The sequence below is a fragment of the Oratosquilla oratoria genome, chromosome 40, assembly GCF_046742065.1.
Source record: "Oratosquilla oratoria isolate Oo_2021 chromosome 40, ASM4674206v1, whole genome shotgun sequence".
Lineage (NCBI taxonomy): Eukaryota > Metazoa > Arthropoda > Malacostraca > Stomatopoda > Squillidae > Oratosquilla > Oratosquilla oratoria.
Genome location: NC_134816.1, coordinates 8,583,012 through 8,602,567, shown reverse-complemented (window position 1 = coordinate 8,602,567; position 19,556 = coordinate 8,583,012). Strand labels below are relative to the sequence as shown.

General features: G+C 39.8%; 1 protein-coding gene across 4 annotated transcripts in view; it reads left to right on the top strand.

Moving 5' to 3' along the window:
• The window catches only part of LOC143020633 (coiled-coil-helix-coiled-coil-helix domain-containing protein 7), a 62,277-nt gene extending 43,076 nt beyond the window's left edge, over positions 1-19,201 (top strand). For 3 of the 4 annotated variants that reach the window (XM_076177124.1, XM_076177122.1, XM_076177121.1), the window contains one exon: positions 14,461-19,201. In XM_076177124.1, the coding sequence (XP_076033239.1) occupies positions 14,461-14,586 (126 nt within the window). In that variant the 3' untranslated portion in view covers positions 14,587-19,201. Of the gene's footprint in view, positions 1-1,953; positions 2,824-14,460 lie in introns of those variants that run through there. The other variant, XM_076177125.1, reaches the window with a different exon arrangement.
• The last annotated feature ends 355 nt before the right edge of the window (positions 19,202-19,556 follow it).

Here is a 19,556-nt window from a genome sequence, read left to right as displayed (position 1 = left end):
TTCGGAAACAGTAGATTTTAGTCCATGGTCTGTATCATTTATATATAGTATGAATAGAAGTGGTCCAAGAACAGAACCCTGAGGAGCTCCACTTGTAACATTTTTCCATCTAGAAGTTTTTCCATTTAAAACAACTTTCTGTTTTCGACCATTCAACCAATTACTAGTCCAACCTAATAGGCACTTATTCCGTGTAAAGCTAATTTAGTAAGTAGTCTTTCGTGTGGGACGGTATCAAAAGTTTTTGCAAACTCTAGATATATTAAATCTATATTGTTTCTTTTGTCATAATTCGAGATAACTGTGTTGTAGAATTTGAGTAAGTTAGTCACGCAATAAAGTTTCCGTCTGAAACCATGCTGGCTATCATTTATCAAACGGTTACTTTCTAAATGATGTTCGATAGCATCTCTGATGATAGTTTCCATTATTTTTCCTACGATTGAAGTCAAACTTATAGGCCTATAGTTATTTGGCTTCTTTTTGTCACCTTTTTTGAATATGGGAGTAACGTTAGCTAGCTTCCATTCTCTTGGGACATCTCCGGATATGATGGATTTCTTGAAAATATTTTCTAATGGAACAACAATCTCATTTTTCATTTCCTTTAAGATTCTTGGATGCCAACCGTCAGGCCCTGGTGTTTTATTAACTTTGAGTTTATCTATACACCTTTTAATTTTTTCTTTTGTTATATTTACCGTAGTGAGTAAGTTTACCCTAGACTTTACACAGGTTTCAGTTTGGAATTCATTTTGAGGTGTTTCGTTTACGAATACCGAGCTAAAATAATTGTTTAAGATATTACAAAGGATTACAAAGGCGGAGCATGCCGACAGGAGACCTTTTGATCCATATCTAGGTCGGATGCAAAAAAAAAAAAAAAAAAAAAAAAAAAAAAATCATATTAATAATAAATTAAAACTATAATAATGTAAAAATAACAAATAAAATACATAAATAAATGCATAGGTATAGTTGAATAACAAACAAAAAGGTAAATAGTAAATGATTATAAATTGACATATAACTAATAATAAATGAAAATCAGACAGACAAATTATAACAAAACAAAAACAAATAATATAACATAAATTATAATCATTACAGCATCTTACTTAGGTATTTATCTAAATGATTCTTAAAGCTTCGAACTGAACTACATTGCACTACCTGTGCAGGAAGTTTATTCCATTCATTAACTACACGGTTGGCAAAGTTGTTTCTACCTACTTCCAAATTGAATCTATTTCCGGACAGTTTGAGACCATTGTTTCTTGTCTGATTCTCATTCAATGTGAAAATTTTGTCACTTTTGATGTTGTCAATTCCCTTTAAAATCTTAAAGACCTGTATCAAGTCACCTCTGAGTCTACGCTTTTTTAGGGAAAACAGATTCATGTGCTTAAGTCGAATATTCAAGTTGACCGTCAGCAGATAATAGTGGACCAATGTGATTCCTAACAACCTTTTTATCTCTAATGTAACTATAGAATTCTTTGGGATTCTCTTTGGATTTATCAGCTTGGTTCATTTCGTATTGTTGCTTTCTTTTTCTTATTGTCTTTTTTAAATCTCTCTGTATTGATACATAACTTTCATAGTCATTAGATGCACCCGAGCACTTATATTTCTTATAAGCCTGTCTCTTTTTAGCAATACTTTTTTCAGTTTCTTTGTCGAGCCACTTTGGGCGAGCCTGATTTGGAGGACGTCTGTCCTTAAAAGGAATGTAAATTTGAATCATCTTATTGAGCGTATTTTGAAATATTTCCCACATCTGATCTACAGGTCTTTCGTTTAATTTTGCCTCCCAATCTGTAAGCTGAAGCTCCTGATGTAGTCCTATGAACTGAGCTTTACTGAAATCGGGTATTTTAGAAAGACAAGTATCTATTCTAAAATTGTTTAGGAGTTTGAATCTAACTAAGTTGTGATCGCTATTTGCAACAGATTTACCGACTTCTACATCAGTTACCATGCTTTCGCGGCTAGTGATCAATAGATCAAGTAAGTTTCCATATCTTGTGGGCTCTTTTACATGCTGAATTAAGTAATTGTCACCAAGAAAATCAATCAAGCGACTACCTATATGGCCATGTTCAAGGGTCATCCAATCAAGGTCAGTAAAATTGAAATCACCCATCAATAAATCCCGGTTGCAGAAACTAGACAGTTCTTGAAATAACAGTTTGTCGTCTGCTAATGATAATGTCTTTGGCCTATATATTACACCTATATTCATTTTTTGTCCATTTGTTTGGGTTAACTCAACCCACAAACTATCAAATGCATCCTGTTTCACTTTCTCTAAAACACAAGCATGAACATTGTTTTTAATGTACAACAGAACACCCCCACCTTTCTTGTGGTTTCTATCCTGATGAAAGTGTTTAAATCCCGCAATATTAAATTCAGCTTCAAACTCTGTACCATTTAACCATGTCTCAGTTATTCCTATCATATCGAGATTTTCGCTTTTGACATACGCCTGTATTTCTTGAAATTTGTTCCTAATACTACGAGCATTAAAGTACGTACATGGTTTTAAGAAACTCGTGATTATTTCTTTTTGACACATTTTGAGTTTCAATATCATGTCTTACATTATCATTTTGTTTTTTATTTATACCTTGCTCTATATTATTATTTGGTCCTTCATTGACATTCAATGCCTCATTAACATTTCTCCCATCAAAATTAACATTAACATTTCCCCCATCACGGACATCTGGTCGAACACGGTCATCCGATCTCTTTTGTACATTTTGTCCCCCTACGTCACCGTGATTCACGCCGGCCTCCCGTCGTTCATTGATATTATGTCCGGCATCCCTTCCTGAAATTATATTTTGTCCTCCAGTGACATTACATCCTACCGTGATGTTTTTTCCTCCAGTGACATTACATCCTACCGTGATGTTTTTTCCTCCACTATAATTACATCCCATCGTGATCTTTTGTCTTCCACTGTCATTACATCCTATCATGATATTTTGGCCTTCATTGACATTCTGTCCGGTATCCCTTCCTAAAATTATATTTTGTCCTCCACTGACATTATATCCTACCGTGATATTTTCTCCTCCATTATCATTACATCCTATCGTGATATTTTGTCCTCCACTATCATTACTTCCCATCGTGATCTTTTGTCCTCCACTGTCATTTCATCCCATTGCGACATTTTGTCCTATGACATTACATCCTAATGTAACATTTCGTCCTCTAGCGACATTATAACCTAAAATTATATTTTGTCCTATACTGGCACATTGTTCTACATTAATGCTATACTCTACACTGTTTTCCCAAGTACATTCTATTTCCCCTTCCCTTTGGGCTTCTACCCTAAAAAAGGAGCTAATTCATTACAAACTTCCACAATGAGGTTTGTAAGAACATCTTTGCCTCTGCGGGTAAGGTGGATCCCATCAGAAGCACAAAGGTCATGGCGCCTAGAAAAGAGATACCAAGGATCAAGAAAGTGGTATCCCAATTGTGTGCACAACTGCGATATCCTATCATTGATCCCTATGGCTCTACTGTTCCAACACAAGCCTGCGTAGATCCTCGGGAGGATCCCACAGACTACGTGACGGCTCCCACGTTCCTTCATCTCCTGAAGGAGGACCTCGTAATTCCAAACAAATTCCTCTGATCTCACCCTACCTACATCGTAACTTCCCATATGAACAATCGTAACCGTGTTCTTCCGTCCTTCCACCCTGATGGACTGGGTACAATCGGCAATCCCACGGCCCAGTTGACATACAAGCTTGCAACATCGCTTAGTCTTCCGCTGCAGGATGTTCATAGCCTCGCACCATGGAATCCCCCACCACCAAGAACTCCTGGTTTTCAGCCACTTCATCCTCCAGTAGAGCAAAACGATTGGCTAGAGCCAGCGGTTGCTCCACAGGGCACACATCTACTGAACGCGGGCTCGACAAACGGGACCCCACGGAGCGCCACTCGCTCACGGCAGTGACAGTAGAGGAAGAAGTGGAACGCTCTTTGGGTTGTGGGGAGGGTTCACTCTTTTCACGGAGCACACTCCTGAGAAGACGAGTTTCCTCCTCACACATCCTGAGATGGACCTCTAGGTTCACGCAACCTTCACAAGCCATTTCGCTCCTCCTTTAGCAATAAAAACGGCAAAGAGAAAATACAAATCAACAACAACAACAAAATCAAAGCGGTCTCTAATAAACTAAATACGCGAAGCTTACTCTACTTACCTTGTACTATTTCTCCTACCTTTGGAGTACAGTAACAGAAAACTATTTTGAATTTAAATAGAACACTACACTTATCTTATATCTGTAACTATAGCGCTTATACGTATACAATTACAAAAACACAACACTCACTTAACACTATTCGGAGATATAAATTTCACAGGTATTCGCTAGCTGGTGTCTGTGCAGAAAAACAAGGTCTCTAGCTGAGGTCACGAGCGGACTGGACTGAGGTCACGAGCGGACTGCGCTGAGGTCACGAGCGGACTGGCTGAGGTCATGAGCGGACTGGCTGAGGTCATATTTGTCCATCTGTGCCTTTTAACTTTTCATCTCGGCTTGACTTACTACCCCTTCCTCACTTAACTTCCATCCAAAACTTTTTTTTTTTTTTTCCCCCCAAAGTTTTCTGTCATACTCACCCAGGAAGGTACAGTAATAGTGGACTGGCCACTGAGGTTTAATGTGTGTCTAAGGGTGAGTAGAGTGCTGAAGAAGTGCATGTATAGTTCCACATTACAAAGGAGAAGGAGACATGTGATTGTAGTAGTTTTAGAGGGATCAATTTGTTGAGTGTAGTTGGGAAGGTGTATGGAAGGGTTTTAACCGACAGGATTAGGAGAGGAACAGAGGGAGTAATTAGTTGTGCACCTGGATCAGAACAAACACTATTCCACTTATGTCCAAATCTGAAGAGCCAGTGCTGGTGTCTTGCTGCATGTCCTATTTCAAAACTCAGCCTGACCATAGTGACCTCATGTACCAAGGGCCTCCGCCAACCACTCCACTGCCCAGACAGCAAACCAAACCATGAACAAACAAAATGGAGTGGGCCAACCCACAACCACTTGGATGCAACAAAATAAGCACAAACGGTGCCTCACAACCAACTGTTGAACTGAAAGTTACAAATCACGCATGTTCATGACAAAAGAATGCTGCTCATCTCTCAGCCAGACATGATAGAGTACACTCATGACCTCTCGCTTCTCTTTGACATGAAGAAAAAAGATGACAACTTTTCTTGAAGCAGGCTTTTACACACCCATGTAACCCTTTGCTGCCTCCAGTCCACCATCACTGTTGGCCCAACAAAATTGGGGGAGGAAAGTGGGGGCAAGGGCCAGCAAAGTAGAACACAGCCATTTCACTCACCTCTCAGTTGCCAACTCCTGAACATACATTTACACCACACCCATGATCTTTCCATCGTAATTCATAATTGGAGTGCCAGATTGGCGGGCACCTCACTCAACTCATGTGTCTGGGTGCCTCCTGTATCTCCCGAGTTCCATCACTCCTGGGCATTCCAAGTTCCATCAATTTCCTAAGCATTTGTGCATCCCTCATTTGACTCCTCATCAAAGAACAGTTGACGAATATCAAACATATGACGAGGGGTGCCATCAACTTCCACAGTGTTCTCCAACATTGTCCTGGTCACTTTACAATCAGCCCATCGGGACATACACCACACATCTGCCAGTTTCACCACCAGTGGGTCCCCAACACTGAATTTCAAATAGGTCTCTGCTCTTCTCTCACAAGCATGGGATGTCTCCATTACTATCTGTGAAGAACTTCCACAGGAGCTGTCCTCCTATCAACACCTCCTGCTGTCAAGTCATATCAAAACACCATCTTAAGTTGACTTTCCCCAGATCTCACAGCCATACTCTTTATGGTTTGATGCATGTGCTCTGTTATCTCATTTCCTGATGGTCAATAAGCTGCTCGGAATCTGAGAAACATTCTACTCTTTACAAACATCTGTGAACTGGGCAGACTGGAATGCTGGGCCATTGTCCATCAGAACTTCAGAAGGCCCTCTTTCAAGAAACATTCATGTCATATGACTACAGATCTCATGAGTATTCTCTGGTGCTACCTCCCAACTCGCCATGAACCTGCTTAGTCCACAGTCTACAACTATGAGATACACTATTCCCCCAAAGTGTGTTACATCTAGTGCCAGCCTGGTCCAACTGTCCAAAACACTCAACTACCTGGGCACATGTTGGAAGAAGATATATTACACATCACAGGATGTCACACAATGAGAAGATAGATATCCATATGACATCATATATATCACAGCAGCAGAACAAAGCAGCTGTTGAGCATCAGGTCAAACCAGACCCTCAGCAGAGGCCACTTCACATGGAATTAGGTTGACCTGACCTTGACCTCTTAGGACACCTGGTTTGACAACAATATGACCATTGAGAAGCATATGTCCACAAAAGGAATTATCTTTATATATATATATATATATATATGCAGAATGTCTAAAGAAAGGAGGTACAGTGATGGTGGACTGGCTGGTGAGGTTATTTAATGTTTGCTGGAGAGAGGGTAGAGTGCCGGAGGACTGGAGGAGTGCCTGTATAGTTCCACTTTACAAGGGAAAAGGGGACAAGTGTGAATGTAGTAGTTTCAGAGGGATTAGCTTGTTAAGTGTAGTTGGGAAGGCTTATGGGAGGATCTTGATTGAGAGGATTAGGAGAGGAAGAGAGGGAATAATTGGTGAGGAACAGTGTGGATTTAGAACGGGTAGAGGTTGTGTAGATCAGATCTTTGTGGTAAGACAAATATGTGAGAAAGCTATAGGAAAGGGGAAGGATGTTTTTTGGGCTTTTATGGATCTGGAAAAGGCATACGATAGGGTAGACAGAAAGGCACTGTGGGAGGTTATGCAGATATATGGGATAGGAGGAAAGCTTTCAGGAGCTGTCAAGAGTTTTTATGAGAGTAGTAGAGCATGTGTCAGGATTAGAAATGGAGAGAGTGAGTGGTTTGAGGTAAAGGTGGGACTTCGTCAAGGATGCGTTATGTCGCCCTGGCTGTTCAACTTATACATGGATGGGGTAGTGCGAGAGGTAAATGCAAGGGTAGTGGGTCAGGGATTGGAGATGGTTAAAGAAAATAGAGAAAAGTGGGAGGTGAACCAGCTGTTGTTTGCTGACGACACTGTGCTTGTGGCAGGATTGGAGGAGGGACTGAGGAAGTTGGTGACAGAGTTTGGGAGAGTATGTGATAGAAGAAAGCTAAAGATAAATGTGGGTAAAAGTAAGGTGATGAGATGTACAAGGAGTGAAAGTGGCAGTAGACTGGAAGTGAGCATTAAGGGAGAGCGACTGGAGGAAGTGGATAGTTTTAGATACTTGGGTGCAAATGTGGCAGGAAAGGGTGGAGTGAAGGTGGAGGTAGAATGTAGTTGAGAGAAGCGAGTAAATGCCTTGGTGGATTGAAGAGTGTAATGAGGAATAGACATTTGTGAATGGATGCTAAGAGGAGACTGTATGAAGGAGTGATTGTGCCAACAGCACTGTATGGGGCAGAAACATGGAACATAAGAGAGGAAGAGAGAAGGAGTTTGAATGTGTTTGAGATGAGGTGTCTGAAAAGTATGATGGGGATTACTAGGCTAGATAGAGTGAGAAATAAGGAGGTGAGAAGAAGAATGGGGGTGGAAAGGGAGTTGGGAGATAGGGTTGATGAAAGAGTATTAGGATGGTTTGGACACATGGAAAGAATGAGTGAAGAAAGACTAGTAAAAGAGGTATGGAAGGCAGATGTGGATGGAGTGAACATGAGGGGACGTCCTAGGATGAGGTGGATGGATGGGGTGAAGGGGGCTTTGGGGAAGAGGGGAATGTCTGTTGAGGAAGGACGGGAGAGGACAGAAGACGGGTGAATGGAGAATGGTTGTATATGGATGATGTTGTGATGCATGAGATGGAATGGGCAGGGGGATGGGGGGGTGAGGTAGTATGTGTGAGCAAAATTTGATGCAGCCCGAAGGGATTTCTCCCGGTCTTCTCCTTTTATGCATGGGGGAATGGAGAGGGGGGGTCGCCGATTTAATGAAGCAGCCTTGTTGTGGATGTGCTGTGTCTGGTGACACTGCTTCTGACCCAGGGCAGTGGACAAGGTGCAGGGATGACCCGTCATCCAGAAGGTGCTAAGATAAAAGGGAGGGTGGAGGGGTGTGGAGTGTTTTCAGGGATGGAATGGGTGGGAATGATTTTATGCCTTTCCCTTTTTGGCTACCTACCTTGTAAGGGGGAAAAAGCCTTGGTATATGTATGATGTATGTATATATATGTATATATATATATATATATGTTTATATATATGATTTTTTTTTTTTTTTTCGTGTACAGGGTGTTTGGGATAAATTTGACACTTTCAGAAGGGAAATAATTTTTTTATATCTTGGCCAAAAATTGATGTATTCTCAAAATTCAAAGTGCATCTCTTAGAGGATCTTTTGCCAAATACAGTTCACTCAAAGAAGCTGCCCTGAGCCTCCATCATGGCCTCCAGGCAGGACCTGAACCTGCACCACACAGCCTACACAGTGTCCTTCAAGAGACGCCTGAACACCAGATTGATCCTGGCAATCAGCTTGTCCTTGGTGTTGCAGGCAGTACAATTGGTGTCTTTTTCAACTGTGTCCCACTCATAATAGTCCATGAGGTTGCAATCAGGCAAATTGGGGGGGGTCAGAAGTTGGGACTGGTGAAACCATAGAAGTTCTCAGACAGCCACTTCTGGGTTTTCCCAGAGGTTAGACACGGAGTTGAGTCTTGCTGCCACACGTATGGTCTTCCCACATCCACTTTCTCCACCCAGTGCTTGACAACAGTGGACAGCAACTCAATATAGCCATCTGAAATGAGTCTGAGTCCCTCTTCAAAGATGTGGGGCAGCATGACATGGCCTTCACTGGAAACACACCCAAAGATCATCGCCTAGACTTGAATATGCAGTGACATTATGGTTGCCCAGTACCAAAATGAATATAAAGAAAATTGAAAGAATCCAGAGAGCAACCATAAAAATGGCTCCAACACTTTCAAACTTGTCATATGAAGAGAGACTGGCTAAATTGGAGTTACCGACTTTTGAGCAAATCATAAAAGGCACAGTAATACTCAATAGAGAGAACTTGTTAAATTGGGACGAGAAACACAAGAGGACATGGAAAGAAACTCAAAAAAGATAATTATAGAAGAGTTCTGAAGAAGAACAATTTTCCACATAGTGGTGGACACAGAACAAACATGTGTGCAAAAACCATACACAAATTTAAGAGCAAACTAGACACTGCAAGATACAAAGGCGGGTCACCAAAAGTGTCGCACCCCTTCCCGGAAGATACAACTAGGTAAATATCTAGGAGGTGCTAAGATAAGAGGGAGGGTGGAGGGGTGTGGAGTGTATTCAGGGATGGAGTGGGTGGGAATGATTTTATGTCTTTTCCTTTTTGGCTACCTCCCTTGTAAAGGGGAAAAAGCCTTGGTATATGTATGTATGTAAATACAGCTAGGTAAAATACAGTTTGAGGGAAATTGGTCTTCATGAAGTGCAGGGCTTTGTGTGAACTATAGGCTAGCCACCTGTTACCTAGATGTATCTTACAGGAAGGGGAGATATGCTCTTGGTGTCCCATCTTTGTATCTCTCCATATCTAGTTTGCTCTTAAATTCTTGTATTGTTTTTGCACACACTGTTCTTTCATCTAATATGTTCCATACATCCACCAGTCTGTGGGGAAAGCTGTTCTTTTTCAGGTTTCTTCTATAATTGTCCTTTTTAAGTTTCCATGTCCTCTTGTGTTTCTCTTATCCCAATTTAGTAAGTCTTCTCTATCAAGGATTTCCATGCCTTTCATAATTCTGTAGATGGTCAACAAGTCACCTCTTTCTTTTCTGTGTTCCAGAGTTGGCAACTCCAATTTTAACAATCTTTCTTCATATGAGAGTTTTGTTAGTTCGTAACTGCTCTCTGGATTTCATAGAATGAAACAGCCTTTAATTGCTCTGTTACTCACATCACCTCCAAAGTGTGGATACAACTTTCCACACATGGTCTAAAGGCACCAGGTCAGTGGTCTGGTATTGTCTGCATGCCTTCACAATAGAATTGACGCACTTCCTGTTGACTGATGGATCAAACATTCTAGTCAAATACTATGTTCTATCCACTCCAAAATGATGCTGTGAGTGCAAACCTTCAACATCAACTACAGACACAACTTCCAGTCCACTAACCAAGCCTTCAGCACTCTGGTCAGCACATCAGCCCTGTTCTTCTGAAATGGAGTGGTCACTAACAGCACATGAACCAGATCCTGTATGACTGGCAACCTCCACACATCACAGCCACATCAGAACCTGGATGGCTCTCCACATGCTCTTTTAGTTCTCGTTCCTCAAGAATGGGTTTGACCTTGATCTTGTTGGCCTGTATCACTACCATAAGGGGCAGGACCCCCCTTCCTATCATCCTGGTCTTCACACCTCAACCATCCCTTCTGAATCCTCTTATTCTCACCACCTGTCCAGTATCAAAAGAGAATCATATAAACCTTTCATTTTCTCTTTTATATGTCACGTTATGGGGTATGTGAAAGCATAGTCATAGTCATGACTATTTTATATCACAGAAGACATGTTAAATTTTACAAAAGGCCTCATAATGAATAGACAAAGCAATAATAAGTAAAATGCTGTATAAACATTCAAATTATATTCCTTATTTTATACATACATACATATACCAAAGGCTTTTCCCCCCTTACAAGGGAGGTAGCAAAAAAAAAAAAAGGCATAAAAACCATTCCCACCCATTTCATCCCTAATACACTCCACTCCCCTCCACCCTCCCTCTTATCTTGGCACCTCCTGGATGACGGGTTATCCCTGCATCTTGTCCAATGCCCTGGGTCAGAGGGAGTGTCACAAGACATAGCACATCCACAGCAAGGCTGTTCATTAAATCGGCAACCCCCCCCTCTCCGTCCCCCCATGCAGAAAAGGAGAAGACCGGGAGAAATCCCTTCGGGCTGTATCAAATTTTTCTCACACCTACTACCTCACCCCCCATCCCCCATCCCCCATCATCCATATGCAACCATTCTACATTCACCCCTGTCTTCTGTCCTCTCCCGTCCTTCCTCAACAGACATTCCCCTCTTCCCCAAAGCCCCTTTCACCCCATCCATCTCATTCTAGGTCGCCCCCTCATGTTCACTCCCTCCACATCTGCCTTCCATACCTCTTTTACTAGTCTTTCTTCACTCATTCTTTCCTTGTGTCCAAACCATCCCAATACTCTTTCATCCACCCTATCTCCCAACTCCCTTACCACCCATGTTCTCCTCCTCACCTCCTCATTTCTCACTCTATCCAGCCTAGTAACCCCCATCATACTTCTCAGACACCTCATCTCAAACACATTCAAACTCCTTCTCTCTTCCTCTCTTATGTTCCATGTTTCTGCCCCATACAGTGCTGGTGGCACAATCACTCCTTCATACAATCTCCTCTTAGCCTCCATTCCCAAATGTCTATTCCTCAATACACTTTTTAATCCACAAAGGCATTTACTCACCTCTCTCAATCTACATTCTACCTCCATGCCACCCTTTCCTGCCACATTTGCACCCAAGTATCTAAAACTATCCACTTCCTCCAGTCGCTCTCCCTTAATGCTCACTTCCAGTCTACTGCCACTTTCACCCCTTGTACATCTCATCACCTTACTTTTACCCACATTTATCTTCAACTTTATTCTTTCACACACTCTCCCAGACTCGTGTCACCAACTTCCTCAATCCCTCCTCTGATCCTGCTACAAGTACAGTGTCATCCACAAACAGCAACTGGCTCACCTCCCACTTTTCTCCATTTTCTTTAAACATCTCCAATCCCTGACCCACCACCCCATCCATGTATAAGTTGAACATCCAGGGCGACATAACACATCCTTGATGAAGTCCCACCTTTACCTCGAACCACTCACTTTCTCCATTTCTAATCCTAACACATGCTCTACTACTCTCGTAAAAACTCTTGACAGCTCCTAGAAGCTTTCCTCCTATCCCATATATCTGCAAGACCTCCCACAGTGCCTTTCTATCAACCCTGTCATAAGCCTTTCCCAGATCCATAAAAGCCCAAAAAACATCCTTACCTTTTCCTAAAGCTTTCTCACATATCTGTCTTACCACAAAAATCTTATCTATGCAACCTCTACCTGTCCTAAATCCACACTGCTCCTCGCCAATCACTCCCTCTGTTCCTCTCCTAATCCTCTCAATCAAGATCCTCCCATGAGCCTTCCCAACTACACTTAACAAGCTAATCCCTCTGAAACTACTACACTCACACTTGTCCCCCTTTCCCTTGTGAAGTGGAATACAGGCACTCCTCCAGTCCTCTGGCACTCTACCCTCTCTCCAGCAAACATTAAATAACCTCACCATCCAGTCCACCATCACTGTACCTCCTCTTTTTTTAGACATTCTGCGTGGCATCCATCCAGACCAGGTGCCTTACCTGCTCTCATCATCTTAACAACTGCATTGACTTCATCCTTCCCTATTTCTCCTCCATTTTCCTCACTCATCACAGTCATTTTCTTAGCACTTTCTACTGCAACTATTTTTCCCTCCCTATCCTCCTTCACATTTAGCAACGCCCTTAAATACTCTGCCCATCTTCCCCTTACTGCCTTCTTTTCCATTATCATCTCTCCATCTACACCTTTTACCTTTTCTTCTCTACTTGATTCGCCTCCTCTTCCTCTCTTAATTTCTTTCCAAAACATCTTTTTATTACTTTCAAAATTTTCTGTCATACTCTTAACCCATTTCACATCTGCTCTCCTCTTTGCCTCCTTTACCTTGTGCTTTACTTCTCTTTTCTTTTCTTTGTACCTTATTTTATACTCGCTATAATTACTTTCTTTACACTATCGAGATGGAAAGCTTTGAAATAGGTGAACAAGGACTGCTTCATCCCTAGATGTACATGAAATTTGTGTAACTTGTATAGTCACTGAGCTAGTGAAGAAATATAAATATATTTTAAAGAAGCTTGAGGTTTCAGCCAGCTTAGCAGGGGAAGGGTGAGCAGGGCTGCCAACCGAAAATGCAGGATCGACTGAGATTCTTTGAATAAATTGCCTATAGATGGGGGTGGGGAACATTCAAACAGAAACCTATTGACTTGTATTTTAAAACAGGTTATCCATACCCCCACCAAACACACCTAGATATAACTTACAGAGAAATCCCTCCCACAGCTAACAAGAATCACACTGGCATGTCTGCATTTAGGCTACCATCCAGCTTGAAAAAAATATGAACACATGATAGGCCTGGCCACAGAAATAAATTGTCCCAGATATATTCACCACAGAGGACACTGAACATGTCATCCTACACAGCTCTACTCTAGCCTTACCCAGACAACACAATATCTTCCTTGATTGACTTGTCAGCCAATCTGGTGGCTGTTGCCAATTGCTTGGGTTTCTTGATAGAACAGCACATGAAAATGGTAGGCACACAACAAGAGCCCTCAATATCACATTATCCCATTACATGACACAAACACAATAATTGAATATAAAATGAATAAATAAAAACACCAGTAGTATATTACTTAAATATCAACAACCTCCACCAGCATGACATACAAAAAACACATACATATTCAGATCACTAAACAAACACCCCAAGACCAACCATCAAAGCCCCTACTCTATAAAGAAATCCCTCCTATTACAAGAAAAAAATGCACAAGCACAACACACAATAGGCCTGCTCAAAAGCAAATTGCCTCAGATACAGTCACCATACACAAGACACTAAACATTTTATCATACATTGTTCTTCTATAGCCATACCCAGACAACAACACTTGTCTCTTCCTTGAGAGAATTGTGGGCCAATCTGGTGATTGTTGCCAGTTACCAAGGTGCTGTGGGTCTCCTGCAAGTGACCTGGAGCAATAGATTGATTGACTAAAGTTATCATACCATAATCATAATTTCATGTATGGTTCCTGCTTGTGCTGTGTCACCCCATGAGTTTATATATATCCAGAAAATTATTAATTTACATCTTTTAGACTCTTGGTCTTTTTTTAATTTGTTCCCATTGGTCTTTTTTTAATTTGTTCCCATTATTTCATGAAGCCCCTCCCACCTGTCAGTTCTGTCCAACCCCTTTAATAGTGTGAACACAATCAAGTCACCTCTTTTTCTTTGAACCTTTAACATTAAGAGGTCTAATGCTTATTTTTCCATGTACAGGAGATGTGCTAACACAGGGGTTGCTAAAATTCAAGTGTGGAAGTGCAGATTGGTGTGGTATTGCCCACCACTAATGGATATAAAGTAATTTTATTCTGTTTTGTTTTAGAGTCAAGTTCGTTTAGAGAGAAGAATCGCAGGGATTGTTCCTAATCTGCCTCCAGCTGAAGAAAGAGAGCAGATCAAGAGAGAGCACCTAGCAAAAAGAAGAAATGATGGAAGAGGGGGAAGCTAGTTAAAACTGAAGCCTCTGTGCTGTATATATCTCTTGGTATAAAGCTATGTAAATATTTTTGTAAATTACAGTAGCTGAGATAATTTCATTAGATTTGAATAGTTCATGAGAAATGATGGCAATGCCCTATATACCATGTAAATATATTAAATATGAGATATATTTGGATATATTTGTATATTACCTAGGATAGTTATTAGAATGGGATAATTTAATAATAAAAAAAAAAGCAGTGATTTTCATACATATATATATATATATATATATATGTATGTATTTACCTAGTTGTATTTTACAGAAAGAGAGCTATGCTCATAGTGACCCGCTTTTGTATCTCTCAGCCTCCAGTTTGATCTTAAATTCTTGTATAGTTTTTGCACTCACAGTTTCCTCATTCAGTTTGTTCAGTATTGGAAAATATTCTTTTTCAGAACTCTTCTGTAACTATCCTTTTTAAGTTTCTTTTCATGTCCTCTTGTTTTTCTTCTATCCCACTTCAGTAAATCATCTCTATCAAGGAGTTTCATCCCATTCATAATTCTGTAGACAGTAGGCCTTCTTTCTCATCTTTGTTCCAGGGTTGATAGTTCATGTTTGTCCAATCTTTATATGTCAATTTGGAGAGTGATGGTGCCATCTTTGTCATTGCTCTTTGAATTCTTTCTAATTTCTTTGTGCTCTTTTTAGTACTCTACGGAATACACAGAAGATACAGAAATGGCTCAAGTCGTGAGCAAACACTTCATGTTGGTTTTCACTAGAGCAAAATGCAACATCGGGATGAAGAGAGAGAAGTTAAGATAAAAGTCCTACTTGGGAAGAGGTAATTAGTGGAGTTCCACAAGGATCAGTATTGGGTCCAATAATGTTTGCTATCTATGTGAATGACATGAATGAAGGTGTGGAATACTTGAGCTTCCTTGCAGATGATGCAACATTGTTAAAGTGAGTAATGAAACGGACTGTGATTCACTACAGAGAGGTCAGAACAGGGTCTGGAATGGAGTCAGAAGTGGATCTCAACATTAAGAAATGTAGTATAATGGAATTTGGATAAAGGAAGTAAAGAAAGTGGAATTTGAAAAAGACATGGGATTACTCATCACAAAGGACATGTCCCCAGATAAACAGATAAACAAAATTGCCAGAGAAACCTAGAACTTGTTGAGATAAATAAAAGTGGCATTTAATTACTTGGACAAAGAAATGGTGAAGAAATTAATAGCCACACTGATAAGACCAAGACTGGAGTACGCAGCGACACTATGGTCACCCAGTATCAAAAAGAATATAAGGAAAATTGAAAGAATCCATAGAGCAACTATGAAGATGGACCCCACACTTCAGAACTGTCACATGAAGAGAGATTGTCAAAACTTGAGTTACCAGTCCTGGAATAAAAAAGAGAAAGAGGAGACTTGTCCATCTATAGAATCATGAGAGGTATTGAAGTCCTTGATAGAGAAGACTTACTAAATTAGGATACGAGAAATACCAGAGAACATGGGAAGAAACTCAAAAAAGGACAATTATAGAAGAAACCTGAAAAAGAACGGCATTCTCCATAGAGTGGTGGATGTATGGAACAAACTGGACAAAATGATAGTGTATGCAAAAAATATGCACAAATTTAAGAATAATTTAGATACTGTAAGATACAGAGACAGAACACCACAAGCGTAACTCCTCCTACCATAAGATACAACTAGGTAAATACACGTACACAAACACACTCAAACTCTCTGTAAGACATGTGGAGTTGAAAATTACAGCATTTTTGCATTTATTTAACCATCTGGTATTTTTTATATTTCTAATGATAGTTTTCCTTCAAGTTCATCTACTCGAAGGAAAAGCTATCATTAGAAACATTGAGAATACCTGAAAAAGTTAAATAACTACAAAAATGGAGTTCCACAAGAATCAGTATTGGCACCAATAATGTTTACTATTTATGTGAATGACATGGATGAGGGTGTGGAATGTTACATGAGCTTCTTTGCAGATGACTCAAAACTGTTAAAGAAAGTGAGTACTGAAATGGAGTGTGACTCACTACAGAGAGATCTGAACAGGGTTTGGGAATGGAGTCAGAAGTGGGAAGTGGACTTAGACATTAAGAAATGTAGTATAATGAAATTTGGAAAAAGTTAAAATGGATATCAGGACAATATAAAATTGGTGAAAAGGAAGTAAAAGAAAAAAAAAATGGGATCTGAAAAAAAACTGGAAGTCATCATAAAGGATATGTCCCCTGACAAACATATAAACACAATTGTCGGCGAAACATAAAATTTCCTAAGATCCATAAAAGTGGGTTTTACTTGGATGAAGAAATGGTAAAGAAAATATTAGTCACCCTGATAAAGCCAAAATTGGAGTATGCAGTGACACTATGGTCACCCATTACTAAAAAGAATATAAGGAAAATTGAGAGAATCCAGAGAGCAACTACAAAGATGCCCCCAACACTATCTAAACTGTCATATGAAGACAGATTATCAAAACTAGAATTACAGACTGGAACAAAGAAGAGAAAAAGGTGACTTATTGACCATCTACAGAATTATAGAGGTATAGAAATCCTTGAGGGAGGACATGGAAAGAAGTTCAAAAAAGACAGTTATAGAAGAGACTTGAAAAAGAATAGCTTTCCCCACAGAGTGGGAACATACCAGATGAAACAATATTGTGCAAAAACAATACAAGAATTTAACCCCTACAGCATCTGCGGCATACATTGCATGCCGCAATTGTTTTATGGATTGAGTGTCAGCAGCAAACATTGTATGCCACAATTTAAAAAATTCACCAAAAATAGGCACTACATCGAGGGTCAGATCTGTGGTAATGACCAAGTAGCCCTATCCATTGGCTATAAAAGGGCACCCAAATTTTTTTATTTATTGACAAAACTGGCAACAATTTTTTTAGGGTAACTTGGGATATAAAATCAGCCTTTAGGATGTAATTTAGGCGATTCTGGTATACAAAACAAAGAATGAGGAGGTGAAGTTGTACTTTGACAGGCAGGTGCTATTTAGTATGTATTCAGGTGTATAGAACTGGCAATTTCACACTGCCAATTTTTTTTAATAAATGCATAATACAAAATGTGGATGGGCAATAATGGTGTGATGGATGCTTACTAAAACATTTACCAAAACAATAAGAAACACTACAATCACCTATCCTCCATGAAATGATAGAAAAAAAAGAAACTGAAAAATCAATTTACCACATAACAAAGTGATAAATATTTGCCTAAAAAATCTACAAAAACTATTTATAAACACATTTTCCATGTCACACTATTATGGATAACTGTACATTGACTTAAAACATCATAAATGTCAAATTCCTTCACTCTCTGAAATTCTAACGAAGTACAACCTCGTTCAACCCATGTGAAGAGTGAAAGAATTTATGAATTTTCTACCAGACTTTTGCACACATATTGCGACAAAATCGACCCAGTTTCTCCACTTCTAGGCTAAGGTGAATCAAAATAAGTAAGATTTATTGGTTTTACATTATGTATGTATGTATGTACATTATTTTGAGTTTATTTAAGCAATAAAAAAATTATTTTGGCTTCAATGCTGAAGGGGGAGTATATACAACATTCGCCTGGCAACATACAGGTTAAGAGCAAATTAGATATGGCGAGATACAGAGACAGGACACTACAAGTGTAGTTCCCTTCCCATAAGATGCAACTAGGTAAATACATAAAGAAATTAGAATTCAAAGAGCAACAACAAAGATGGCACCAATGCTCTCAAAATTGAGATTCGAACAAAGATTGGCCAAACTCGAACTACCAACCCTGAAACAAAGAAGAGAAAGAGATCTACTAACCATCTACAGAGTTATGAAAGGGATGGAAGTCCTTAATAGAGATGATTTACTAAAGTGGGATAAAAGAAAAACAAGAGGACATAGAAAAAAAAATTAAAAAGGATAAATCTGAAAAAGAATAGCTTCCCACACAGAGACACAGAGTGGTAGATATCTGGAATAAATTGAATGAGGAAACAATGAGTGCAAAAACACAGGAACCTTAGCAACCATTTGATAGATTAGGAAAATGCAGAACTTCTAGTATTTGAACCTGACAAGATCCAATAAAATGTTTGGAGAAGTCATCATACAAAGAACCAACACAGTTGAACAAAATGGGCATGTTCAAGATCTCCCCCCACCTAATTCCTTTAATACCCATTGCCAACAAAATTTTAAGCTATCCCTAGGTGCCCTCCAAGATCCATCCCCCTTTTTTCACCCTCTCAAAGTCATTATCCTCCCTCAGTAGACATATGCTCACCCTTCTTATTTTCTTCTTCCTTTTGTCCCTTGGTTGTGAGCTAATGTCCTTCTCCCAGCCAGTTGTTCCATTTTATCTTTAACCTTTCCTATTCCCAGACATTTGGTCCACCTCAACCTTTCCTAACATTCAGTGACCCCCCTCCCTCGTACCTCCCTTCCTCTCTCCCTCCCTCCCCCCCCATTCCCCCAGTTCTTCTTGTTTAATCTCAGTCATGTGTATTACAATTATGTACTTGAAAAAGCTGTAACAAACAAAATGTTGTAATAATAAAAGTCTCAGTCCTCACATGGTGTTTATTTCGATAAACCAATTAGCCCCAACATTAAATTAAAAAAGAAAGGAAAGATCATCAGATTCCATTCTTGGATATTTTGATTAAAAGGGTTCATGGAGCTTACTCTTTAGTTTTTGGGAAGCTCACTCAGAGAGCTACCATATTATATTTATTGTATGGGAAGAAGGATACAAATCCCTTTCTTGGATATTTTGATAAGAAGAACTGATGATAATTTATTCTTTACAGTGTACCGTAAGCCCACCCACTCAGGGAGTTACCTTCACTTTTTTAGCAATCACCCTGACAATGTTAAGAAAAGTGTTGCCTCTGGCCTTTTCTTGAGGGCTTTCAGGATTTGCAGTC